At 41.2% G+C, this 27995-nt stretch overlaps 2 protein-coding genes across 5 annotated transcripts; one reads left to right on the forward strand and one right to left on the reverse strand.

Moving 5' to 3' along the window:
• On the forward strand, positions 1 to 10302 carry zbtb41 (zinc finger and BTB domain containing 41). Of its 2 annotated transcripts, none has more exons than XM_073491830.1 (11): positions 1 to 55; positions 860 to 2104; positions 4107 to 4314; positions 5578 to 5647; positions 5848 to 5995; positions 6245 to 6374; positions 6487 to 6582; positions 6681 to 6787; positions 6962 to 7067; positions 7209 to 7297; positions 7796 to 10302. In XM_073491830.1, exons 2-11 carry the CDS (start codon positions 892 to 894, stop codon positions 8431 to 8433), a joined length of 2805 nt encoding a protein of 934 aa, XP_073347931.1. In that variant the 5' UTR covers positions 1 to 55; positions 860 to 891; the 3' UTR covers positions 8434 to 10302. The 2 variants fall into 2 exon arrangements, with proteins under 2 accessions (XP_073347931.1, XP_073347930.1); XM_073491829.1 differs by lacking the exon at positions 1 to 55 and adding an exon at positions 93 to 310.
• LOC141017186 (complement factor H-like) lies at positions 10036 to 27949 on the reverse strand. Of its 3 annotated transcripts, none has more exons than XM_073491832.1 (12): positions 27842 to 27949; positions 27555 to 27746; positions 27030 to 27209; positions 26681 to 26872; positions 25220 to 25324; positions 12513 to 12704; positions 12325 to 12411; positions 12136 to 12192; positions 11697 to 11858; positions 11446 to 11610; positions 10810 to 10835; positions 10036 to 10301 (listed from the first exon to the last, which is right to left on the reverse strand). In XM_073491832.1, exons 1-12 carry the CDS (start codon positions 27897 to 27899, stop codon positions 10269 to 10271), a joined length of 1449 nt encoding a protein of 482 aa, XP_073347933.1. In that variant the 5' UTR covers positions 27900 to 27949; the 3' UTR covers positions 10036 to 10268. The 3 variants fall into 3 exon arrangements, with proteins under 3 accessions (XP_073347933.1, XP_073347932.1, XP_073347934.1); XM_073491831.1 differs by lacking the exon at positions 12513 to 12704 and adding an exon at positions 19983 to 20174; XM_073491833.1 differs by lacking the exons at positions 10036 to 10301; positions 10810 to 10835; positions 11446 to 11610; ... (2 more) ...; positions 12325 to 12411; positions 12513 to 12704 and adding exons at positions 22193 to 22516; positions 24002 to 24157; positions 24256 to 24417; positions 24923 to 24979.
• Between the last annotated feature and the right edge of the window lie 46 nt (positions 27950 to 27995).

The following is a 27995-nucleotide window of genomic DNA, read 5'->3' on the forward strand; positions in this document are numbered from 1 at the left end:
CTGGTTCACTTCGCGTTCGTCTTTTCGTGCGGTCCACACAAATTCACCATCACAGGTATCGTGGTTAGTGTTTGTGTCACTGTTTCGTTCATGTTTATTTGTGTTGACGCCTCCAAACAGCAGCTTCACAGGACAAAAGCTGAAGCAGCCAATGAGCGAACGGTTTGTTACGGTGTCCGACATTTCTGGTAGGATGCATAGGTGTGGCGTTAAGGATATTCAGGAAATTATTATTCCTCCGTTTATTTTACACATTGCTTATGTCAGCTGGAGCGTATGGCGCTCCGTAAACACGGCTCGTACCTCTAAGGTAAGATATATATATATTTTAAAAACGTCTCGATACAAAGGTTAATTTCCGGGGTAGCGATAAGGGTCGTTTGTCAACACTCTCCTCGGAGGGGGCCCGCCCGTTAGACTGATAATGTTAGGGGTCCTTGAGGTGGAGAGCGGATTTACAAATACAACCTTCTTGGCGTTGATATTTACAGCAAGACGGCGACTAGCTTAAATACACACACCCGTCAGGCCTGTGTTGTCTATTGACTGCAGTGTATGGCTTCTTTCTGCTTCTGAAATATACATGAAATGTTAGCAACAAGCCGCTATTGCTCATCTTTTCATGCACAGTTTTTTACATGTATGGTAACTTTTTACCACAATGTCTCCTTCATGACAGCCTCAAGCTGTTATTACCATTGCTGTGTTGATAAAGTCAGGTATATTTACATGCCAAGCCATTTGTCAAACAGCTTAAATATCACAGTCCTATCAAATTTGGGTCTAAACCTCTTACTTGGGAGAGTTCGCACTGATGCAGCTTAAATCTCAGCACTGTTTCTGTTCCTCTGGTTTTCAGGACGGATTCATGGTAGCCCAACAGACACACCAATGAAGAAAAAGCCTTGTAATCCTCTGCGTCCCAAACGCAGCAGGCAGGCCAGTGCCAGCGATGACTGTGGCATAGGGCTGGGCACTGTCCTGGGCTCCAGTGCCCCACCAAACTCAGAGGCTGTCCCAGAATCATCCTCACAAGTCAGGCACCTGGCTATGTCGCAGCACAGTCACAACCTCCTCAAGTTCTTGAATGAGGACCGGACCCGGCAGAGGTTCTGTGATGTGTCTGTGTCTGTGGGAGGGAAGCTCTTCAGTGCCCACAAGGTGGTGTTGGCCCATGGGAGCAGCTACTTCCACGCTGAGCTGTCCAAGAACCCAGCTACAGCACGCGTGACTCTGGACCATGTGGAGGACGCTGTTTTCCAGCTCCTGCTCGGCTTTTTGTACACCTCTGAGTGCTTTGTGGCAGAGATGGACCTCCCGGCTCTAACTGAAGCGGCCCGATTTCTGGACATGATGGATATACTAAAGCTGCTGTGTGAAGAGGGGGACAACAACCCAGTACATGTGATCCAGGTACAGGATGAGATAAGAGGGTCTCCTGAGGTGGAAATGACCTCCAGTGACTCACCAGCAGGTGACACAGACATCCAGAGCCCATCTGATGTCCTGTGCACCATGCATAGTAGCCAGTTTAGTGCTGACAGCTCCCTGCAGATCCAGTTTCCTGAGACTCACCCTGATGTACAGCAGGACACCTCAGCTGAGAAAGAGAAGACAGCAAGTCAGAAGCCTGCTACCACACGGAGATCAGCTCGCAGGAGGAGAGCACCCACCAAGTATCAGAGAGACAATGCGGAGTACACTGCCAACACTCCTGAGGAAAAACAAAGGGCTGTTTCACCAAGAGCACAAGATAAAGAAAGAGTGGAAGAAGCAGGAAAGGTGGTCGTGGAAAACCGAGTGCCCAAACTGGACGTGAACCAGACGTCTAAACCTGCTCAGGGGGAAGGGACAGTGGAGGAGGAGGAGGAGGAAGACGAGGGAGATGTGAACGAGGACGTGGCTGCCCAGAGAGGTCAGCAGGGTTCAGATGTAGGAGGGGCAGAGCACCAGCCTGTCTGCGAGGTGGAGGTGCACGTGCCAGCCGCAGGAAGCTCCACCCAGAGTCCAGTGTACCCTGAGGGTCTGGCTCCAGTCATCATCCAAACCGCCAGCAAGAAGACGCTCAAGTGTCCCAAATGTGACAAGACCTTTGACCGTGCAGGTGGGAACAGTGGAGTAAGATCTACAGTATTTCTGTTGATGTCAGCTACTGGAGAGCGGTGGTCATGTGTCTATATTACAAAGCCTAACATAGACTGAGATGTTAAACACAAGAGTCATCCCCACTGAATATTTAGTTTTACTTACTTTTTCTAAAATGATATTTTCTGTCTTACATGGTTGCGGGTAGGTCTGCAACTAACGATTTTTATTATCGATTCATCTGTTGATTATTTTTCACAATTATTATATACTGATGATGCCCAGCACAATTTTCTAAAGCCCAAGATAACTTCTTCAATTGGCTTTCTTTATATGACCATAATCCAGAGATATTCACTTTAAAATTAGGGTTGTTGTGCCTCTCATACTGCCTAAAATGCTGGAATCGTATTGGCCTGTACATGATGGATCCGTGCACTGATCTGATGGCACACAATTTACCAGAGGTGGCAAAAGTACACACATTCTTTACTCAAGTAGAAATACAGATACTTGTGTAAAAAGTGACTCTGGTGAAAGTAGAAGTTCTGATTGAACTTCTTTACTCAAGTTAAAGTAAGAAAGTAGAGGCTCTGAATTGTATTTAAAGTATAAATGTAAAAAGTTTCCTTCTGAAGGCCATTTCCGTGCAAAGCTAACTGAACCTCATGTCATTAATATAATTCAAAGACTATTAAACTTAAAGGTAGAATCAGTAGGATTTGTCTGAGCTGTTAAACGCACCAGAAAGATAGCTGATTCTTGAGTGTCATTCCCAGGACGTCAAATACCGACATTTTGGGTTGGTAAAGCGTCCCGAGCACAGCCGCAAGCTGAGAAAATAAGAAAATCCAGCCAGAGGGTTGCAGATATGAGAAACTAACACACCTTTTCTTCCCATTCCAGTCTCCCTCTCTGTCTGTTTCCTGTCTTGTTACGTCTTTTTACACTGATAGGTTGAAGTTAGTCTTGTGATTTTGTGATTTTGGGAGGCGTGCAATGACACAAAATACAAATATTTGGTAATTCCCCTCAAATGCATTAAAACTAAAGTAACAAGCCTGTTTTGAAAATGTAAGGAGTAAACTGTACAGGTGTTTTGTGTTCAAATATAGGGAGTAAAAGTCAGAAGTTGTCAGAAATAAAACTCAAGTACAGAAAAAAAAAATCAAAAATAGAGACTGCTTTCATAGATATTCACTGAAGTTAGCATGCTAACCAGCTGACGGTCCAAAGCTCCTGTGCTAGCAGTGAAAACACTATCACTCCCCTGGTCCTCGAGCTCCCAGTCCGAACCGCTAGCTGCACGGCTAACTGAGCTAACTGAGCTAACTAGCCAAGGCAGCTATTTTTAGCAGCAGTTAGTGCTTACTCTTTTTTTGTTTGTGTATGAGTTTGACAAGTGGACAATTCTTAGTTATTGCACCTTTTAACCTTTTAAGTGCAGTATTTACACACTCCAATACAGTGGGTGGTGGTTTGCACTTTTAAAGTTGGTTTGCAATTCGCCAAAAAACAGAAAGAAGAAAAAGACCTAAAGAAGAAGTAAGACCAGAGAGCAAAACATGTGGTCGCTGGTGTGGATGTGCTTTACAGGTTCAGAGGAATACAATGCTACATGTGCCACAGGGATTCAGAGAGGAGGGAACAGGTCTACAAGTTTTAACACAAAAATCTTGTTAGAGCTGTGGAATACCTTTTAAGTTTTGGAAAAAACAACATTAAAGGAACTTTTTTAAAATTAAAAAATGTAAAAATATTGGTTATCTTACCGGTATTGGCAGTTAGAAGCAGGTAATCATCGGTTATTGGTATCAGCTGGAAAAAACATTGTTCATCCCTAATTGGCATCTGTATCGGGAAGGTAAAAGGAAGGCAAAACCTCACATTTGAAAAGCTGATGTTGCCATTTATACTTGATATTTGACGGTTAATTATTGGAATAGTTGTTTATTAGTTTTCTACCTACTGTGTCACTGGTATGATATATTAACAGTTTCACCTTTTCCTGTCTTTTCTAGGGAAGTATGAGAGTCACACCAGAGTGCACACGGGAGAGAAACCGTTCCAGTGTGACATCTGTCTCCAGCGCTACTCCACCAAGTCTAATTTGACGGTTCACAAGAAGAAGCACGCCAGCGACGCCCCCTTCCAAAAGAAGGAGCACAAATGCCCCTTCTGTTGCAAACTCCATGCAAGCAAGAAAACCCTGGCCAAGCATGTCAGGAGGTGAGACACTGCAGCACCACAACATCCAGCCTCACCAGTGCACCCACATTATCTTCAGGCCTGTTTCTTCAGTAACACTGCAGTTGCATAGGGCTCAAGAAGCCACCAGAGGGCAACCAAACAATGTACTGTAGTGATGATCCGGCCTAACTTTGCATTTATTGTTTTTGAAGAGGAGAAAGGGACATTTATAATGCATAGTTGGCTGTTTTTGATTCCTTATCAGTATCCAGGTGTATTCAATAGATGTTTTCCCTCAAAACTCACTTACTTCAAGTCAAAGCAGCAGCTCTGTGAGGCAGTACTCAGACACAGCCATGCTCCGAGCTCAATGGTGATGACATGCTCACAGAGACGTTGTTAACAAGAGTATTTGTAGATGCGTGATAACATTTGCTATTTGGCACTAAATATATAGTGCAGCTGAAGCAGGCGGAAATCGGTAGTTTTCAGGTATTTAACCATAAACCAAAAATATTAAAACTTCGATCCTTTGATACGAGCGCTAAAATCAAAAAAGTAAATGAGTCATCAAAGTTAATGCAGTCATCCCGAAGAGAATATGAAAGTGTTTAGTTTACCAAGCTTCATGGCATCTGTCCAGTAGTTGATGATGTTTCATTCCTGACGAAAGAGGCTGACACTGGCGCCCATTCCGTCTTTTAAGGTGCAATTTGTAAGAATTTTGGTATAAAACATTAAGAAATTAACTTAAATTATAAACAGAATGTGAATACCAATCTGACAGTGTGACATCTGGGTGAGGTGTTGCAAAGTTATCGACTGAAGCTAGCATGCTAACCAGCAAGCCTGTCCTGGTCAGAAGCTCCTGCACTAGCCATGTAAACACCAACACTTCCCTGGTGCTCTCAGCTCCCAGTCAGGACTGCTAGCTGCACAGCTAACTGAGCTAACTAGCTAATGGTAGTTACAGTTAGCAGTGGCTCCAGTGATATTCTACCCTTGTATCTTTTATATATGAATTCAACAGTTAGACCATTCTTACATACTGCACCTTTTAATATAAATGTGTTATTAATGGCTGTATGGAGGTGAAAAATGATAACAATGTCATTAAAAAGGGGTCATTTGTGTTACGCTTTCTAGTCTGGTGACATCTTGAAAACAAAGTATGTGTTAATTTGAACTGTATTATGATTTCTAAGTTGATTTTGTATCGCTAACCCTCCACTAGATCTCCATGATGGAAACAGCTGTGGTTGCTACAGTCATATTATATGATGATGTCATGTTCACTGTCAGGTTTCACCCAGACCATATTCAAGAGTTTCTTACCAAGAGGAAGAGGAAGAGTGAAGGCTGGAAATGTGCAGTAAGAATTACTTTCAGTAACAATATGTTGTTCAGATTTTTCCAGAAATACCTGATGATAAAAATAGGTGTTGATCAAATAGGTGTTCACGTGGAGATGAGATGATGAATATGTGCATTTCACACATAATAAATACCGACTGTGTGTGAAGGAAATGTATTGAGATTAACAGTTTATAACCATTGGATTGTCTGAACCAGATTTGTCTGAAGACCTTCAGCCGCAGGCCTCACCTGCAGGAGCACATGATCCTGCACACCCAAGACCGGCCTTTTAAATGCTCCTTCTGTGACGAATACTTCAAGTCCAGGTTCGCCAGGCTGAAGCACCAAGAAAAGTACCACTTAGGTGAGAACTGTACAGTTAAAAACAAACTCTCAAGCTGTTGGTGTTAGGAGTAATTGATTGATTGTTCTCTAACAATTTAATATTGAAGTATGGACAAATCAGAAGATTTTAGTATCTTTCAAACCTATATTGAATGGCTAAGCTGTCATTCGAACCTTATAAGGACATCACTGTAGAGTGTACAGTGTACTGTGTACTGTACAGTAGTCAGGATTAGATGAAGGAGTTTGTGTTCTTTCTCTTTTTCAGGTCCTTTTCCCTGTGAGATTTGTGGCCGACAGTTTAATGACACAGGCAACAGAAAGAGGCACATCGAGTGTACACACGGAGGCAAAAGAAAGTGGACCTGCTCCTTTTGTGGGAAATCTGTCAGAGAAAGGTGAGTCTGTCTGTCCCTGAACTTTCCCCACATTTTCCTTTTATTTCCACCAGTCCCATTTTGACGTGTCCGACTCTGTGCTGCGTTACTAAGAGTGTTTTTCTGCTTATAGGACAACGTTGAGAGAACACTTGAGGATCCACAGTGGGGAGAAACCGCACCTCTGTAGTATCTGTGGCCAAAGTTTCCGTCATGGCAGCTCCTACAGGTGGGACCGCTGAGATTTAAAGAATGTTTCTGGTGTTGGTTATCGGCGCGGTGTCATCAATAGAGTTGCCTTTAATGAGCAAACTGTTTCTTGGACAGGCTCCACCTCAGAGTTCACCACGATGACAAGCGCTACGAGTGTGACCAATGTGGGAAAACGTTTATACGCCACGATCACCTGACCAAACATCAGAAAATACACTCTGGTACAGTATGAGACATACAGCAGCAGGATCGCATGTGTCTTTCTGTGAAAATGTCTGCTCTGTCTGCTTCACACACATTTCATTGTTGCTTAAGTGTCTTGTTCCAGCACAGTATAGTGGGGAAATCCTGTCTCCAGTCAGTAGTTACTTTAACTTAACACATGTTTATTCCAGGTGAGAAAGCACACCAATGTGAAGAATGCGGCAAGTGCTTCAGGCGCCACGATCATCTGACGGTCCACTACAAAAGCATTCATTTGGGAGAGAAAGTTTGGCAGAAGTATGTTATCGTACATATCTAAGTCATGCTTATTCTCTTATTGTTGGTAATGGTGTAAAAAAGCCAACATTTCCTTCAGCTGTCTCTTCAAAGTTTGGAGAAAATTCTTGTTTTTGTGTCTAATGAGGAACTTGTTCGCAGGTATAAAACTGCTGTGCATCAGTGTGAGGTTTGCAAGAAAGAATTTAAAGGAAAGTCCAGTCTAGAAATGCACTTCAGGACCCACTCAGGTAAGAAAATAAAGTATTCAATGGATCCTTGAACACATGTATGAGAACAGAAATGTAGCAGTTAGATGCTTTAGGGGGTTTTCTCAGTAGACCGAATCACAGTCACATTGCTCTAACAACAACAGTTACAACAGATACATAGTTAAACATGGTGGTCAGAGCTATGTGTCGTGCCGAGCAGCTCATCAGAACTCTTAAATGGTCTTGGCTCCCTTGCAGCAGATGTTCCAGTCCTGAGAAGGCATACTAACGTTTGCAGCTAACTCAAGAACAGTTAAACACACAATTTAATCAGTTCCTTATACTTTTACTCTTGAGTTTTGGGCTTTGGAAAGATGATAACGAAAGACACCACCCTTCATGCTTAAGATACCAAGTATAGCTCTTGTTTTGGCCTGTGAAGAGTATGACTGGACAATCATTCTGGGACAGTGAGCCCATACTAAGCATACGTTTTTGACACTCTCAAGCTGATATTCTCTTGTGTTCGTGTGACAGGTGAGAAGCCCCACAGATGTACAGAGTGCAACCAGACGTTTCGGATCAAGAAGACGTTGACAAAGCACATGGTGATCCACTCAGACGCTCGTCCTTTTAACTGCCCACACTGCAGCGCCACCTTTAAAAGAAAAGACAAGCTCAAGTACCATGTTGACCATGTGCACAGCACCCGGTTTACCGAGCAGCCCCTCAGCACACTCAGTGATGTCAAAGTAGTTACCATCCCTTTTGAGGAACCCTCTAAGGCGTACCGCGCTGAACCCAAGTCAGCCCTCCAGAGCACCCCTGCTCCTACACATGTCTGCGTGCCCGTCACTTTAGTTCCTGTCCAGATGGCAGGAGGAGCTCAGGGCGACTTGAACGCTCACAGGGCCTCATCTCTCTCCTCCCAAACTCACAGTGTTGTGAGCATGCAGGCTGAAGGGCAGCAGCAGCAGAACTCTGGCTACCAGGCTGCTACAGACCTAGCTTTCTTAGAGAAGTACACCCTCACGCCCCAGCCTGCTAACATTGTCCACCCTGTGAGGCCCGATCAGATGCTGGACCCCCGAGAGCAGTCCTACCTGGGCACGCTGCTGGGATTGGATTCAGCCTCCTCCGTGCAGAACATTTCTAATCCTGATCACACGCACTGATGCCCCTCAGCCAGAAACTGGCCCTAACTGGAACAGTCTTTTAATAAGAAATACAGAAGCTGAACTTAAGACAGAAACTTAAACAACTGCACTTCTGGCTCATTCTAACTCAAGTGGATGGAGGAGACCACTATAAAGACAGTGACAGTGGTGACAGATATCGTTTTGATGAATGATAGAAACACAGACAAAGACAAATTTTCTACAAAATAATGTTGCAGGAGTGATTATAATATTGGTATATTATAATTGAGCTGACCTCTTTTATGTAAGCGAAATAATAGCATAAGGAAACACTTTTTAGATGATCTATTCTACATCTTGGTTATTTATATAATGAAAAAACAATAATTTTCAACTAAATATTACTCTGAAAATGACCTGAGACATTCTGCCAAACTGTCTTTGGTGCTGATGGAGTCTCTGAGATTCATTTTCCCTTTACTGATGTTCTCTTTGATGATCGCCGTGATAGTTCATGACTTATTCAAAACTCGACAACTCTTGTAACAGTGTTGGATTCTCCCAACTCCTCTCGAGTTTTGTGAAACAATATCCTTCTGGTTCTGTTCCTCTGTACAACATGCAGCATTAACGGGTCACACCTATATCCATTGTCCTAAGCTGTCGACACAGCTGGAGCGTGCAGCGCATGCTTGGTGCCAGTGTACAGAATGTTGCTGTTCATCAGTGTTGATATTCAAATTTGTATCTTTAAAGTTATTGTTATAGTGATCGTTCCCAGTGTAGACAGCCCCAAAACCTGTTGTAACTAAAGCAAAGCCCTGACAAACATGTCCTTAACTCTACAAGAGCTGAAAAAGATGTGTGTGGGGACATTTTGTACTAATAAAAATTAGATGAAAAAATTTGAAATGTTACAAAAACTATTCTTTTTTTCCACAAGCAGTTGTTGGTTGACTTTACACAGTATACTGTGTGTTACACAGACAGCTGCTTGGTGTTTCCTTGTATCATTGCTTCAGAGCTTTCTTTTCATAAAATGACAGCAACTCGTCAGATTACCTGCAGTTATGCAACTTGCAACCTGGAAGGCAGCAGCATTTTATTATCCCAGCATTCAGGTTTCCTACACTGAGCGTGACGCTAACAGAATATGGCCACCGTAAATGGGTAAAATCTTTAATTAAAGTCATTTAATCGGTAAAAACGGCAATCATTTGCTGGATCTAGGGTCTGGATTTTGGTCCTCATAACTTATTAACAGTCCGTATGCAAATTGTAAATAAACAAGTATCTATATGTTAATTGATAATAAAAAGTGAAGTTAAACTGTGGCCTTGACATACAAAGTAAATTATAAATCACACTTAAAAACACTTTAATTGGAACATAATCTGTTGTTTAGTAATGAAGGAGTGGTTAAACTAGGTAAAAACGTGGCACAGTAAAGACATCACGTGGTAAAGTACCTGTTGCCTCCTGGAGTTATACATTTGTGAGTTATTATCCCTGTGACAGACTGGTGGCCTCTCCAGGACCAGTAGGTGAACAGGAGGCATGTAAAGATAATGGATGGATTATTTTGGGGGACAATTTACAAAACAGACCTTCTGCAGACACAATAGACTAGAAAGATAATTCCAGTTAAAGACTTTATTCATTCCAGCCCACCATATTTAACTGTTGAGTTATTTGTGCAGTTTTGAGCATACAGACAAACAATTTACTCCTACGTTATGTAGCCATTCACAGATCAGTATGAAAGCCAGAAATGGTTTGTGTGTGTGACAGCATAATCAGAATGTTGTTGTCTCTCAAAAGCTTCCAGGTTGGCAGTTGTTTCAGTTGGGGCCAAAATCCAAAGGCAGCCATTAATTTGCCTTGGTGAGAAAGCCGTTGCATTTCTAGACAGAGGGTTTACAAGCCATAAACAATTAGAGTAAGATACAAATATGGTGAACTATAAATGCAGAATTATAAACTTAAAGGGGCTCTATGTAACAATTTGTAGCAATTTACCACATGTGAGTGGATGATGTTGAAAATGAGAACTTCCCTGTCTCTCTCTTTAAAGGTGAACTATGTAAGAATTTTTGTTGAAAACATTCAAAAATGAAATAAAATTAGCAACAGAATGTGAATAAATAACAGTTCTGGTGACTATGTATTGTAACTAACTAGCTAATGGTAGATACAGTTAGCAGCAGTTGCTCGATCTGGTGATATACTGCCCCCTATTTTTTGTGAGTATAAATTCAACAGGATGCCAATTCTTTCTTTTTGCACCTGTAATGATGCTGGACTTCTTTGTGAAGGACTCGGGCCTCTTTTTTTTTTTTAGACATTTCAGGATGAAAGACATCATCAGCATGTGTACTTCTTTCTAAAGGTATATTCAGGAGTAATACTCACCAAAAATAGTTGAGCTTTAGTACAACCTGAAAACAAGCATACAGAGACATAGAGTGGTCACAAGTTTACATACACTTTTAAAGAACCTGTCTATCATGGCAGTCTTCAGTTCCAATGATTTCAAAATGCTTTCATGAAGTTTGCTTCAAATCTGAAATTATTTATCTGTTGGCTCGAAAAAATATATACATACAGCAACTTGAACAATCAATTTTGGGGATTATAGAAAGTTTTCTTTGTAGCTTGGCAGCGGAACAGGAGATGTAGTGTCGTTCAGTACCAACACCAACATGGCCGTCACAATACATCTGGCCATATTGACAGCTACAGTTATGTGGAAGGAGAGTTATTCACGTCTGTGAGCTAGCTGATATACTGGACCGACTCTACAAGGTTTCAGTTACGGGTTTTGGTGAGCGTTTTACAAGGTGACATCAATTATGCGACTGTTGGATACCTCGTCTTTCTGATTACTTAGTTTCACAGCCTTATATTTCTTTAGTTTTGTGACAAAACTGCGACTCTCTCAAACTGAAAGATTGTCTTTCAAATTTAAATGATCAATTAATGGCAAAATTCAAACATGATCAGAACTAACATAATCAACAGAACTTCATAATGTAAAGTGATACTTACACCTGGAAAGATGAATTATTCTGTTATTGCAATGGCCGTCAGAATAATTATCAAACAACCATTTATCCACACATTCCAGTCTGACATCTTCACCATCTGCTATATATTTAACTCCAGCAGGTTTTAAGTCAGGATATTCAAGAGTGTTGACAACACAGAAGGAAGCTGCACAAAAGAAACAACAAGTTTGTTAACCTGGTTTTTCTCCAGCCAACTTCTTTAACGGACCTTTAAAATTGACTTGTTTATACCTTCACAGGTGGGTAGTTCTGACCATGTGCCATCACTGTAACACCTCACAGACTCTGGACCGAGTCGTTTGTAATACCTGTTGCACTGGTACTTCACAGACCTCCTGAGGGTTCGCACAACCTCAGCATCTTGAATCTTGGGAGGGGTTCCACATATTCCGACTGAAACAGAAAAAATAGAGGTTTCCGGAAACAAATGATTTCAAGCCGTCAGTGCAGAGTATAGCAATTAAAAATTACACCCAACATTTTGATTCCCTCTGCCTTTTACTGGCTGATGGACCTAATCTGTCACCAAATCCCTCAATAATGTTACCAGTAAGAGCTGTGGCTGTGAATGAAATAGAGATTATTTCTCTTCTACTAAAAAGGTCCTGAGTTGGCAGAGATGTGATCTGCTATATGTGATGTAAAAGGTGAAATGAATCTACTTATTCACTTGTAGTAAGGCGACGTTCAGTGTCTGTCGTATTCGATCCGGAGCTGCTAGAAGATCCTGTAAGACACAGTGAACGCACCAGTTAGTATTGCACTGGGAGGTTGTTTTCATGCATTTCTTCCAGAACATCTGAACATTTTTCCCATCATGCTCTTCTCAAATTTGAAGATGAGACAAATCAAAACCTACCTCTACCTGCAGGTGGTGTCCCACTGCCAGCAGATGTAGTGTCTCCTCCACCTGGTCCCATCCCTGAAGAACCAGCAGTTACTCTGCCTAAAACAAACAACAACATGTTGACCGACCATCGGCTAGTTGACTTTTTTGGACCAAGTGCAGCAGAAAGTATTTTCATCACTGTCACATTGTCCACTTACTGCACGTTGGGCTTTTAGTCCAGGCTCCAGCTATGCACGCGATGGTCTTGTCGTTGCCTGCTCCCTCTGCAGTATATCCATCTTCACATTCATACTGCAGCTCTGTATCTGCAGCAAACAGCTCCTGGTATCTGTGATCAACGATGACGGCATGTGGGACTTGAGGGGGCTCACCACATGCAAGGCTACTTCCTGTAAATCAGAAAATAAACCATGAGGAACAAGAAAATGTGTCTAGATGGATGACTACTTGATTGCTGTAGTAACTGGTTTAATATCAGACACTGATGTTATTTTTCACAGTTTACGGGAAGGACACTTCTGACGGACTTACTCTCACAGACCGGCACAGAGCTCCATGTTCCATCACTACATGTGGCTGTGGCGTGCCGCTCTTTGTGCTCATAACTTTCTTCACACGTTATCCTAATTTTGTCTCCCTCCTCGTACCAACCATTTTGGTTTTCAGTGTAATTTGCATTGGGGATAGTTGGTGGAATGCACGCCGTTTGGTCTGAGGAAAAGAAGAGGCAAAACTTGATATTGGCGCTTTAGATGGGAAGCACTTGTGACCCTGTGTTCTACAGGTCAAGTTGTATAGTTTAATTCAATAGTGAAATTTCCCTCTCACTCTCAGTTTCATGTGAGGCCTAAAGACATTAAACTATAAGTTTCACAATAAAGAAAACAATTCACATAATTAACAATAACTTATTGTTTTTTTTCAATTATTATTATTTTCCACTGGTGAGCCCTGAGATTCATCTTGTAGCCACTTGTGGGGTCCCTGGTTTGGAACCCCAGATTAAAATCTGTATAATAAAACAGAATAAATGTCATTATAATGTTGCAAAAAGGAACCCAAAAGTCATACTATTAAAAGTAAAGATATTGTGTTAAAATAATTTCACGGTAAAAGTGGAGGTCACCCATATGAATTGTACTTAAGTAAAAGTCTTAGTATCTGATATTAAATGTATGATAAATGTACTTAAAGTGATTACTTGTACATATATCTATTCGTACTCTCCTTGTGTGGTGTCTTGTATATAGCTTTATTTTCATTTACATTTGTTTTGTATGTGCTACTGTACTTTTCTTTTCTTTTTATTTTTTTAAAAAAAGAAGCTAATTTCCAATTTTAGTTTATCTTGTATGTACGGAGAAAATGGACGTCATCAGCAGCAACAAAAATGGTAACACTTCATTATAACCATCATTAAGAAAATGGTACAGCTATAGTTAACTAAATGTTAGTAATAGTATTTCACTGTTAACAACCAAAACAATGAACCATTAATTGAGCAACTGTTTATTCTAAAGTTCAACTAATGATTATAATCCTTTAGAACTGCTCAGTCAAATTTCACGACCATCTTGAATTCAAACGTGTCAAAGTACCTTCAGACAAGTGTATGTACACTTACCTATACATTGTGGTTTAGGAGACCATGTGCCATTTTGACAGGTGCTTGTTGCCCACCAGCCCTCCGCTGCTGGTTTATATCCGTTTTCACAGGCATAAGTGAGATTGGTTTCATGATTATACGTGTCTTGTTCAGGGACAAAATAACCACTGGTCAGACGGGGAGCATCACACGGCTTTTCTGCACTTTGTGCTGAAATACAACGATAAGCAAAAGTACATATTAAACATAAAAATACATTTCCATATCTCCAAGTAAAGGAGTTTAATGATCTTACCGTGCAGCCCTCCTTGAAACCAAAGCAGGAGAACAAATCCGAGATGTCTCAGGCTCATTTTGTCAACAATTAAATCGACACAAAAAAGCAGAGCGAAGAGCCCAGTTCAAAGCCGGACCGGTTAATGATTGTTGTGGGCATTTCCCCAAAGAGCTAAGAAGTTAGGGAACAGTAAACATTGCGCTGATTTACTGTCATCAGTGCTGTTGTTGGGAAGCCAACATAAAAATGTGTAAACAGGCTTCGTGTACTCTTGTCAGATCACATGTCTCATTTTATCTTGCTCAAAAGAGGGCCCTTACAAATGTAAACAGAGTGAACAGATCAATGTTTTGTACAGACGTTTGCTTTCTGAGTTTTACTTCAACGTTAACATATTTCCCCACTACGACACGCTGCAGTATACACCCTGCACATATCTATGAGGAGGGTAAATGATATTCTATAATACACTGCCTCTCATTTCACATTTGCCCAAAGCCCAAAATGATTCATTTGATTTTTCACACGATGGTTTCAACAAAAAATCTATTGGATTGTTTAAGAGGCCAGATTTCCAGTTAACTTCCCGGACTGCTGTGATCAGAGGTCAGCATGATGAAATAAGCACGGTTAGAAACAGAGGTGAAACTCTGTGAGGTTACTTTTAATCAGCCCTTTCATGCATGGTACTACAGGTGAATACATCAGCACAAAGTTATCATTTAAGTTAAAAAAATCTTTGTGATTTTTACCCTTTGTTCTTCTTCTTCAAACTATCTAACTTACAGTGAATCAGTCCCTGAAGAGTTTATATTCATATATGTTATCTGACAATAAAAAGGCTCAAACTGAAAGCAGCATGGTAAATGAAAATGTAAAGAGTTTACTTATACTGGGTATAAGTTATTTCTCCATTAGTACACTGAACAACACTGTAGTAATAATCCCATATACAAGGATAATAAAATAATATTAAAAAGTATTCCCCTCCTTGAATGCCCTTTTATTGTATTTATAAATGGAATCATGATCGCATAATTTGGCTTTTAGTACGTTTTAGGTCGTAGTTCTCTTGCAGACTGAATCAGGTTGTCCTCCAGGATTTCCCTATATTTTGCTGCATTCATTTTGCCCTATACATTTACAAGCCTTCCAGGGCCTGCTGCTGAGAAGCATCCCCACAGCATGATGCTACCACCACCCTGCTTCAAGGTGGGGATGGTGTGTTTGAAGTGATGTCAGTGTTTGGTGTCCGCTAAACATAGCATCTAGTCTGATGGCCAAAAAGCTCCATTTTGGTCTCATCAGACCAAAGAATCTTCTTCCAGTTGACTTTGGAGTCTCCCACATGCCTTTGGGTGAACTCTAGTGGAGATTTAATGAGCTTTCTTCAACAGTGGCTTTCTCTTTGCCACACTCCCATAAAGCTTTGACTGGTGAAGAACCAGGCAACAGTTGCAGTATGCAGAGTCTCTCCCATCTCAGCTGCTGAAGCTTTAGCTCCTTCAGAGTACTCATAGGTGTCTTGGTGGCCCTCCTCACTAGTCTCCGTCTTGCGCTGTCACTCAGTTTGTGTGGACAGCCTGCTGTAGGCAGATTTACACATGTGCCATATTCCTTCCATTTCTTAATGACGGATTTAACTGAACTCCGGGGGATGTTCAGTGACTTGTACAGTGACTTGACTTGTACTCAAAGTAAACTACAGTGCCCATGTTCATCCTAATGAAGGAACCTGTCAGCCAGTTACTATGTGTCTTATGTTCTCTGTATTTATACCTTCATCTGCTCTGTGTCTTACAGGATCTTCTACCACCTCTGGGCTCTGACTCAAACGGGAGAGACAGCAGACCTTCATTCATAGAAAGTAAATCCTTCAGATGCATTGCTCCTTTCACATCACGTGTGTCAGACTTGTTTTATTGCTGAATTGAAGCTAAATTTGTACCAACTGGTAATTCAAATGACATCTGTATCACTTCAGTACAGCCTTACTGAGTGGTTGTGGCAGTGCCTGTTGGTGGGAAGCCAGCAGGGGTCCTGCTTTTATCACTACACTAGTAACTGCCACTGATTGGTTGGCGTGCGTTCATGAGAGAGGGTGGGATGTGTCAGGGATAGTGTGTATAGTGTGTATGTATATTTGTGTGGGGGAAGTAATATTTTAACACTAAATCTTTACTTTTACTCAAGTATGATTTTTGGGTTCTTTTTACATCACTGACTACAAGTACTTTATACTGTCTGTATTTAGTAGTTAAAAGGAATCTATTTTTATCACTGCATATCTCTGCACATGGTCCACTAAATGTGCAAGAACCTTGCAGATGTTAAATCACACTTAAAAACACTTTAATTGGAACCTAATCTGTTGTTTAGTAATGAAGGAGTGGTTAAACTAGGTAAAAACGTGGCACAGTAAAGACATCACGTGGTAAAGTACCTGTTGCCTCCTGGATCTGCTTTTGCTGGTGGAGCTTAGTGACTGATGGCAGAATTAATTGTTGGACACTTGCACTTCAAACATGGTCACTTCCAGAAATGAAGAATAAAATCAGATTTGAAAACACTGAGTTATACATTTGTGAGTCATTAGCCCTGTGACAGACTGGTGGCCTCTCCAGGACCAGCCTTCAGGCATATGTGACCAGTAGGTGAACAGGAGGCATGTAAAGATAATGGATGGATGGTTTTGGGGGACAATTTATAAAACAGAACTTCTGCAGACACAATAGTGTTGCACTTTGTCACAGGAGAAGAGGACCCAAACGCAGACAACACACAGGAGGGCAGGATCGCGGGAACGAAAAAGCAAGCTTTAATAAAATGAAAGCTGAAAATACAAAACACCAGAAATCTATACAAACCAGGAGACTATATACACACAGACACTAACGAGGCGATCAGGAACAGGTGGAGTGAGGAGGGAAGAGGAAGAGGTGAGGAAACGAGCGGACACTGAATCAAGACAGTGGGCATAATATATCAAAATAAAAGACAACAAGAACAAGACACTGAATCATGACAAATAGACTAGAAAGATAATTCCAGTTAAAGACTTTATTCATTCCAGTCCACCATATTTAACTGTTGAGTTATTTTTGCAGTTTTGAGCATACAGACCAATTTACTCCTACATTATGTAGCCATTCACAGATCAGTATGAAAGCCAGAAATGGTTTGTGTGTGTGACAGCATAATCAGAACGTTGTTGTCTCTCAAAAGCTTCCAGGTTGGCAGTTGTTTCAGTCGGAGCCAAAATCCAAAGGCAGCCGTTAATTCCCCTTGGTGAGAAAGCTGTTGCATGTTTTCTAGTTACAAGACAGAGGGTTTACAAGCCATAAACAATTAGAGTAAGATACAAATATGGTGAACTATAAATGCAGAATTATAAACTTAAAGGGGCTCTATGTAACAATTTGTAGCAATTTACCACATTTGAGTGGATATGTTGAAAATGAGAACTGTCCCTGACTGCTAGCTGCACAGCTAACTGAGCTAACTAGCTTATGGTAGATACAGTTAGCAGCAGTTGCTCGATCTGGTGATATACTGCCCCCTATTTGTTGTGAGTATAAATTCAGCAGGATGCCAATTCTTTCTTTTTGCACCTGTAATGATGCTGGACTTCTTTGTGAAGGACTCGGGCCTCTTTTTTTTTTTAGACATTTCAGGATGAAAGACATCATCAGCATGTGTACTTCTTTCTAGTTCAGGAGTAATACTCACCAAAAATAGTTGAGCTTTATTACAACCTGAAAACAAGCATACAGAGACATAGAGTGGTCACAAGTTTACATACACTTTTAAAGAGCCTGTCTATCATGGCAGTCTTCAGTTCCAATGATTTCAAAATACTTTCATGAAGTTTGCTTCAAATCTGAATTTATTATGGATCTTCTGAAAATGTGACCAAATCTGCTGGCTCACAAAAAATATACATACAGCAACTTGAACAACCAACTTTGGGGATTATAGAAAGTTGTGTGAATCAAATTTTCTTTGTAGCTTGGCAGCAGAACAGGAGATGTAGTGTCGTTCAATACCAACACCAACATGGCCGTCACAATACATCTGGCCATATTGACAGCTACAGTTATGTGGAAGGAGAGTTCTTCACGTCTGTGAGCTAGCTGATATACTGGACCGACTCTACAAGGTTTCAGTTACGGGTTTTGGTGAGCGTTTTACAAGGTGACATCAATTATGCGACTGTTGGATACCTCGTCTTTCTGATTACTTATTTTCACAGCCTTATATTTCTTTAGTTTTGTGACAAAACTGCGACTCTCTAACTGAAAGATTGTCTTTCAAATTTAAATTATCAATTAATGGCAAAAATCAAACATGATCAGAACTAACAGAATTAACAGAACTTCATAATGTAAAGTGATACTTACACCTGGAAAGATGAATAATTCTGTTATTGCACTGGCCGTCAGAAAAATGAACAAACGGCCATTTATCCACACATTCCAGTCTGACATCTTCACCATCTTCTATATATTTATCTCCAGCAGGTTTTAAGTCAGGATATTCAAGAGTGTTGACAACACAGAAGGAAGCTGCAAAAAAGAAACAACAAGTTTGTTAACCCTGTTTTTCTCCAGCCAAACTTCTTTAACGGACCTTTAAAACTGACTTGTTTATACCTTCACAGGTGGGTAGTTCTGACCATGTGCCATCGCTGTAACACCTCACAGACTCTGGACCGAGTCGTTTGTAATAACTGTTGCACTGGTACTTCACAGACGTCCTGAGGGTTCGCACAACCTCAGCATCTTGAATCTTGGGAGGGGGTTCCACATTTGTCGACTGAAAAAGAAAAAAAAGAGGTTTCTAGAAACAAATGATTTCAAGCCGTCAGTGCAGAGTAGAGCAATTAAAAATTACACCCAACATTTTGGTTCCCTCTGCCTTTTACTGACTGATTTACCCAATCTGTCACCAAATCCCTCAATAATGTTACCAGTAAGAGCTGTGGCTGTAGATTCAGCTGTGAATGAAATAGAGATTATTTCTCTTCTGCTAAAAAGGTCCTGAGTTGGCAGAGATGTGATCTGCTATATGTGATGTAAAAGGTGAAATGAATCTACTTATTCACTTGTAGTAAGGCGACGTTCAGTGTCTGTCGTATTCGATCCGGAGCTGCTAGAAGATCCTGTAAGACACAGTGAACGCACCAGTTAGTATTGCACTGGGAGGTTGTTTTCATGCATTACTTCCAGAATATCTGAACATTTTTCCCATCATACACACACATTCCTGCCAATGGTTTTACATTATTCCAGAGAAGGCAGTCATGCACCAAGAAACAGCAATGCAGGGCACAGAAAGACGTGATATATTTATAGTGGAGAGGGCACTTTATCACATTTTGTCCATTGAAAGGGCATCCAAGAGAGCACTGTCTCTAACATGGGGGCACCATGGGGGGGCTGGGTGGGAATCTTTGAAAAAAATAAATGACATTACAACAAAGGCAATAAAGAAAATCGATGTAATTAAACATTGATGTAAACAATTCCTGAAAAAACTTTTAAAGAAAGTTGGCTTTGTAACTGTTTTATGAGAGAGGAAAGTCAACATGTTTGTTAGACCTCAAGGATACAGACAATGTGTTTTGGTGAGTTATCATTGAATGTACAGAGCTCATTTATCCATGTGTTTATGTATCTTTCTTTTTTTCTTTTTACTTTATTTCCCTTTTCCCCCTCCCATTTCACTTTTACCATACCATACAAATTCCTAAGTATTTTCATCACTGTCACATTGTCCACTTACTGCACGTTGGGCCTTCAGTCCAGGCTCCAGCTATGCACACGATGGTCTTGTTGTTGCCTGCTCCCTCTGCAGTATATCCATCTACACATTCATACTGCAGCTCTGTATCTGCAGCAAACAGCTCCTGGTATCTCTGATCAACGATGATGGCATGCAGTACTTTAGGTGGCTCACCACATGCAAGGCTACTTCCTGTAAAAATCAGCACATTTTTCATCAATAGGTTGGTGCTCAGATGGCTGCTTGGTTGGCTCGGTTAGTGTAGCTGGTGAGAATTCAAACCTATGAGTGACGTTGTAGTCACTGATAGTTTTACAGCTTACTGGTGCAGAACATCTGACAGACTTACTCTCACAGACTGGCACAGAGGACCATAATCCATTTGTACATAAAGCCGTGGCATCCCTGTTTTTGAGTTCATATGCTTCGTCACATTTTATCCTAATTTTCTGTCCGTCTTCATACCAACCAGTGGGGCTTTCTGTGTACTTTGCATTGGGTATCTCTGGTGGAATACAGGCTTCTTCCACTGAGGGGGACAGAAAGACACAACATCACAGTTTCGCTATGGTGATGGTCTTAAACGCTTTTTGGTGATTTGTATTTCTAAAATGTCAGTATATATATATCTTAAAAGACTTCCTGTTAAGGGGAATGCTCCACTGCCTTGACTGTGGATATGGGATTAAAACATAAAGTAACTATTAAAAGTCAGAGTATCACTAAAGTGCATCAGTTTCATGACAGTCCAGCTGATATGTGGAATAGTTCAGTCTGGACCAAAGTAATGGATCGACTGTCACTGTCATTCACAGAGCGACGGTGCAGCCACGGTCAAAAAGAGAAAAAGAAAGAGTTAATTATAGACTCACAGATACATTGTGGTTGTGGAGACCATGTCCCATTCTGACATGTGCTTCTTGCCCACCAACCCTCCACTGCTGGTTTACGTCCAAGATCGCAGGAGTAGGTCACGTACACCCCATTAGCATAAGTCTCACGCTTTGGGGAGAACTTACCACCATCCAGTGTGGGAGCACTGCAGGACTGTGTTGCACTCTGTGCTGAAATACAATCATCAGCAAGATCACTCTACAGTGACTGTATTTGTTTTAAAGCAATTCAGATGATTGTTGGTGAAAGTACTTGATATTCTTACCATGTAGCTCTCCAGGACACCAGATCAGAAGAACAAGCCCAAGATATCTGATGCACATGTTGTCAGGAGTTGAATCATCCCACGACAAAGGAGACCTGTGAGCTTAGTCCAGATCGCAGCCAGTTAATAATTGTTGAGGACCTGCCCCCAAAAGTTTGTGGAGTAAACACTCAGTCATCGTGCTGTGGATGTGGAGCCTAAAGACAGACGAGCACACAGGCGACATGCACAAGAACATATCTACAGACAAACAGAAACACACTCTCAGTTAAAGCCTTTTTCCTCTAAGTGTACAGAGAGCCCTCCACGTTACACGAGCATCTTTATTAGAATTCATTTAGATTACAAATTATTTTTGTTCAGATTCAGATGATGAAAAAAAAGCAGTTCCAGATTGAGATGTGTTTTGTTTAAATGAGGTTCCTAACAAACAAAGATTGTGTTCAGTTTTGTGTTCAGCATGGCTTCCTGACCTCTGGTGACACTTTGTGTTTACTCCACATGACTTTATGTGTTGCAAAGACCTGAGACAATGATTCATTTGTCTGGAGAGAAGAACCACCAATGGATCATTTGCTATCCAACTCTTTCTACAAAAAAATCTATTTGTTTGTCGAGAGTCTAAATTTCAAAATGATTTCCCGGACTGGTGTGATCAGAGGTCAGACGTACCGTACCGTTTGAGCCTTTGATTGCTTCTGAGCACACTACACACCTTCAGTACACCCAGATCTACACGGATACTCTACCGTTATGTCAGAATTTTATTGGTTATACAGCCTCAGGCCGACCTGTAGCACGTCCACGTGTCTGCACACTTTGTGTTGATGCTGCTTTTACCTTTTACTGATTGATACATTCATGTTGAGTGGAAGGACTGTGAAATCATGTTTAACAATCCATAGTTGTGTTTTCCTTTTGATTGAAAGGACTAAACTGACTCAGTACAGCTGTGATCCTGTTAATGAACCATCATGAATCGTACTGCCATCATAATCAGTGGAAGGACTGCTCCAAACAGTTTGTAGACAAAATAACACAAAGGTCTGTGTCAAGATTTCTGACAAACATTTTATTCAGACTCTCTCGTCAGTAGTGGACCAAATCAACTGTATTCATGTATTCAAAGTATTCATAATCATTTCATTCTAATCATAAACATTCAAGCTGACGGTCAAAGAACAATCAGTCTCAACACTGTGTGTTTGTATTTTCCAGCAATTTCTTTCAAAAGAAATAACAATAACAATAAAATCCAAAACAAATGTGACAAATGTTGGTTGGTGTAGTTGTTTTCTGATGGACGTCTTTCAGAACTTTGTCTTTGTTGTCGGTCCAGCAGTAACTCCTCTGCTGCACTTTACACGCAATGTCCCTGGTTACAATACAGACAATAAGTAACAATGTTGACAGTTAATAAATGAATATGAAACTGAAAAAATAAAGTGTTGACCAACATTAAATGCACAAAACAATTTAACAGTGTATTTCTTAAGAAGGTAAATAAAAGAATAACACTTACAGTGTATAGATTACAACCTGAAAAGAATCCAATAAAAGCAGTGAATATTTCAGTGGGTAGATTAAAGGTTCAATATACGACATTCACTGACACTAGATGTCGCACTAGAGCATCTCAGACTAAAACGAATGTGTGTGTCGGCCACACCTCCCCCTGACCACAAATAGCTGGTATATACAGGTAGCTCTCCTCAAATGGAGTATTTCCACCAGCACTTTTGGTCGAGCTGAGTCAAACCGAGCCGCGCCCATTAGCTTTTCCATCACCAGTTTTACTGTGGCGAGTTGAGCCGAGCAGCGCCTGTGATGGACCTGCTCCGGAGTAGGGCTGAACTGCACCCGCCCCGACTCCAAGCGGGCTGCGGTGACGTCTTGCAACTGAGCCTTCCTGTAACAAGCACCCATCTCCCCCTCAAACTAGTGTGTGTTGAAAATTGATACTCAACTCATGTCTGAGCAGGAGACCTGAGAGAAAGACGTTTTTAGAGTCAGTGTGTTCAGCTCTCAGTACTTGTTGCCTCTAACTGAATCTCTTTAGTTTCTCTCTCACTGTTTTTTCCTACGAGCAGTAATCAGACTTTGGCCTCTATCTGGACGCAGCTGCTGTTGGATGTGGAGTAATGGACAATATGTTGCTGAGGTATGTGGAGGCAGCTATGGATTGAGCAGTCTCCAAAACCATTGGATCGATCAGACAGATGGAGGAAAAGTTTGTGACGATCAGACGAGAGAGAAAAAAGAGACTACAATGTGATAAAGATCAGTCTGTTTGAGTTCATCCAAACAGGAGACAGAGAGGACAGACACACCTGTATAGGTCTTTGTTGCTGAAGCTAAGTTACAGTGACTTCATCAGATGTGTTAGTGAGTATTTACATGACCAGAATGGAGTATGTGGGATTGACTCAAAGTAAACTACAGTGCCCATGTTCATCCTAATGAAGGAACCTGTCAGCCAGGGCAGCACTGACTCACTGATGTGTTTTTAATAGGTTTTGGACGACAGTGGAGCTCTATGACACAGAGGAATAAGACTTATCAGGCTTCAGCTACACGGGAGAATACTTATTAGTCGGATCAACACATGGTGACTTTTGTTCTTTTAATGGGATTTATTGACAATATAAGTTAAGAATGATGATAGTCTTATCCTTTGAATAGAAATCAGTTCTCACTGTGTACGGATTTATCTTTGTGTTCTGTTAAACCTTCATTATTCTTTTTAAACAGTGATTTAGATCTTAAAGAGTTTATATTCATGTATGTTTGCTGACTATAACAATACTCAAACTGAAAGCAACGTGTCAAATTAAAATATAAAGAGATTACTTATACTTACACTGGGAATGAGTTATCGCTCCATTAATACACTGAACACGACTGTAGTAATGATCCCAAATACATGGAATATGCCGCGCTTCTCTTTCTCCTAAACGTTGAAATCCAGATAGTTTAAAATCACGATATCGAGCAGGATTCAGGACACAGGATTCCTCTGCACAAAGTAAACATAAAAACATATGTAGAAATATTTAGTTACTGACTCTGACAGACTTTTGGAAGAAAAAATAGTGGTATTTAATAGTTTTTTACCTTTGCAGACAGGTAGTTGTGACCAAGTGCCATCACTGTAACACACCACGGTGTCTGAACCAACTAGTGTGTGATAGTCAGCACATCCGTATTTCAAATACATTCGTTCAGCTTTCACAACAGCACCATTTGCAATAGTTGGGTATGGTCCACAGCGGAAGACTGAAATAAAAAAGGAGGTTATTCACAGCACTGTGGTCCTCGACACCACATGATGTCACCAGCTGCTTCTCTTCACCTGCCAGTAAAACAGAAAATACACACTATCCCTGACACATCCCACCCTCTGTCATGAAGGCACACCAACCAATCAGTAGCAGTTACTAGTGTAGTGTAATCCCTCACTGGCTTCCCACCAACAAAAACTGCCAGTTATAGTTATTGGACTGAACTTCCAAGTCAGAAGTACCGCTGCTGAGAACTAGAAACCAGGTCTCTGCAGTAATGGATGAAGGATTTGACCCAAGCTGTCCCCACAACGACTCAGTACGGCTGTACTGAAGGGGTACAGACTTCATTTGAATTACTCGCAGGTATTAATTTAGCTTTTTGAAATTATATTAATCGGTCAGCGAGTGATAACATGTTTGAAAAGTTACGCCATTAAATACATAAACCAAGTCTGACACACGTGATGTGAAAGGAGAGATGAATCTAAAGGGTTTACTGTCAGTGAATGAAGGTCTGCTGTCTCTCCCATTCGAGTCAGAGCTGGTAGAAGATCCTGTGAGACACAGAGCAGTTAAAGGTCGTATATATAGAGAACAGAGGACACATCATTTTGTTCGTTCTTTGGCATCCATTTCTTTCTGATTCAGAGGAACTTCTAAACAGGTTCCTGTCATCCTATTTCAAAATATAAACACTGGAAATTGTTAATTAAATTAAAGCTTCAATCAATGATTGTGAATTCTACTTTGAAGTATTATTTTTCTCTACAATGACATAAAGGGCAGTGACCTACCTCCACCTGCAGGTTGTGTCCCACTGCCAGCCGATGCAGTGTGTTCCCCACCTGCTCCACCCTCTGTGGATCCACCAGGACCAGTACTTGGTGTGGGTGCTTTGCCTTAGTGGAAAAACATTATGTTTACAGACAGTACACTTTAGACAGATATTTGAAACAATGGATATTCAACCAATTCTCATATCTACCAGCAAAGAACCAAGTCGATGTTTTAAACAGACTTAAACCTGACACAGACATTTATTCATAATTTTCTATATTTAATACATTTATGTTAGCTTGTTAGCTCACTTAGCCGTGCAGCTAGTGGCCCTATTAACTGACTGGCTCGGGGCAGCAGGGAAGTGTTGGTGTTTACATCGCGGGCAAGAGAACCGTGCTCAGCAGCCTCCCTGTGAACATGACTGGATCAGCACCAGATACAGCTGCTGAGACCGACAGATGCCAGTTTGATGACAGGTGATATGGTACGGAGGTGATTTACAACGGCTCTGACCAAGATTCTAAGTCCGGGGACAAAGGAGACACAGCAGGCGGGGACAGGAGAGAGGAGAAGCAGGAGAAGACGCAGCAAAGAATCACCAGCAATCACTGTCTGTTTAATAAGAAAAATACAGTCGTGGTCAAAAGTTTACATACACTTGTAAACAACATGTATATCATGGCAGGCTTGAGTTCCAAATGATTTCTACAGAAAATTTGAATGACACAACTTTCTATAATCACCTAAATTGATTGTTCGAGTTGCTGTTTGGATGTTTGATCCAGCAGGTTTGGTCTCATTTTCAGAAGAACTATAATAAATTAATCATTGAACCAAACTTCATGGAAGTTTTTGTGACAGAGTAGTTTGTGTTCCACTCATTCATCACAGAAAAATGAGAGCTGTAGAAATCATTGGAGGTGAAGACTGCCATGATATACGTGTTCTTTACAAGTGTATGTAAACTTTTGACCACGACTGTAGGCGCAAGAATATTTCCTTTTTTGACATGTAGTGACTGTATTTTGTTAAATGAGTGATGCTCGATTGAGGAGCACATAGCTCAACAGTTCATGTAGTAACACTGGTAATGCCACGCCACTTCTGCCCATCTGTGACTATTTAACCCACTACAGAATACTCTGTGGAAAAGTGCTTACCTAAGGCACGCTGTTGTTGACGGGAGAATATGGAGTTTGGTCAATCATGGAGCCAGAGCGTCTCTCGTATGAGATTTAGTGAAGGTTAGATACTGAAGGAACAGGGATACAGCACCTCATCTCCCCAGCTGCTCAATACAACCTTTCCTCCATTCAACTACTAACGAGATACGGTGTAAGGAGAGGAAGAGGGACCTCTGCACATGCAGAAGCCTTAGACCCTGAGCATGACCTCAGGGTAACTCTACCTCCTGGGTGATCAGAGTGGGAGATGTATGTCTACAAACTCTGGATTTCTGCACATTGTCCACTTACTGCACGTTGGGCCTTCAGTCCAGGCTCCAGCTATGCAGACGATGGTTTTGTCGTTGCCTGCTCCCTCTGCAGTATATCCATCTTCACATTCATACTGCAGCTCTGTATCTGCAGCAAACAGCTCCTGGTTTCTCTGATCAACGATGATGGCATGCAGTACTTGAGGGGGCTCACCACATGCATCGACACTTCCTGTAAAAATCAGCACATTTGTCATCAATAGGTTGGTGCTCAGATGGCTGCTTGGTTGGCTCGGTTAGTGTAGCTGGTGAGAATTCAAACCTATGAGTGACGTTGTAGTCACTGATAGTTTTACAGCTTATTGGTGCAGAACATCTGACAGACTTACTCTCACAGACTGGCACAGAGGACCATGATCCATTTGTACATAAAGCCGTGGCATCCCTGTTTTTGAGTTCATATGCTTCGTCACATGTTATCCTAATTTTCTGTCCGTCTTCATACCAACCAGTGGGGCTTTCTGTGTACTTTGCATTGGGTATCTCTGGTGGAATACAGGCTTCTTCCACTGAGGGGGACAGAAAGACACAACATCACAGTTTCACTATGGTGATGGTCTTAAACTCTTTTTGGTGATTTGTATTTCTAAAATGTCAGTATATATATATATCTTAAAAGACTTCCTGTTAAAGGGAAGGCTCCACTGCCTTGACTGTGGATATGGGATTAAAACATAAAGTAACTATTAAAAATCAGAGGATCATTAAAGTGCATCAGTTTCATGACAGTCCAGCTGATATGTGGAATAGTTCAGTCTGGACCAAAGTAATGGATCGACTGTCACTGTCATTCACAGAGCGACGGTGCAGCCACGGTCAAAAAGAGAAAAAGAAAGAGTTAATTATAGACTCACAGATACATTGTGGTTGTGGAGACCATGTCCCATTCTGACATGTGCTTCTTGCCCACCAACCCTCCACTGCTGGTTTACGTCCAAGATCGCAGGAGTAGGTCACGTACACCCCATTAGCATAAGTCTCACGCTTTGGGGAGAACTTACCACCATCCAGTGTGGGAGCACTGCAGGACTGTGTTGCACTTTGTGCTGAAATACAATCATCAGCAAGATCACTCTACAGTGACTGTATTTGTTTTAAAGCAATTCAGATGATTGTTGGTGAAAGTACTTGATATTCTTACCATGTAGCTCTCCAGGACACCAGATCAGAAGAACAAGCCCAAGATATCTGATGCACATGTTGTCAGGAGTTGAATCATCCCACGACAAAGGAGACCTGTGAGCTTAGTCCAGATCGCAGCCAGTTAATAATTGTTGAGGACCTGCCCCCAAAAG

Source organism: Pagrus major, chromosome 21 (genome assembly GCF_040436345.1).
Source record: "Pagrus major chromosome 21, Pma_NU_1.0".
Lineage (NCBI taxonomy): Eukaryota > Metazoa > Chordata > Actinopteri > Spariformes > Sparidae > Pagrus > Pagrus major.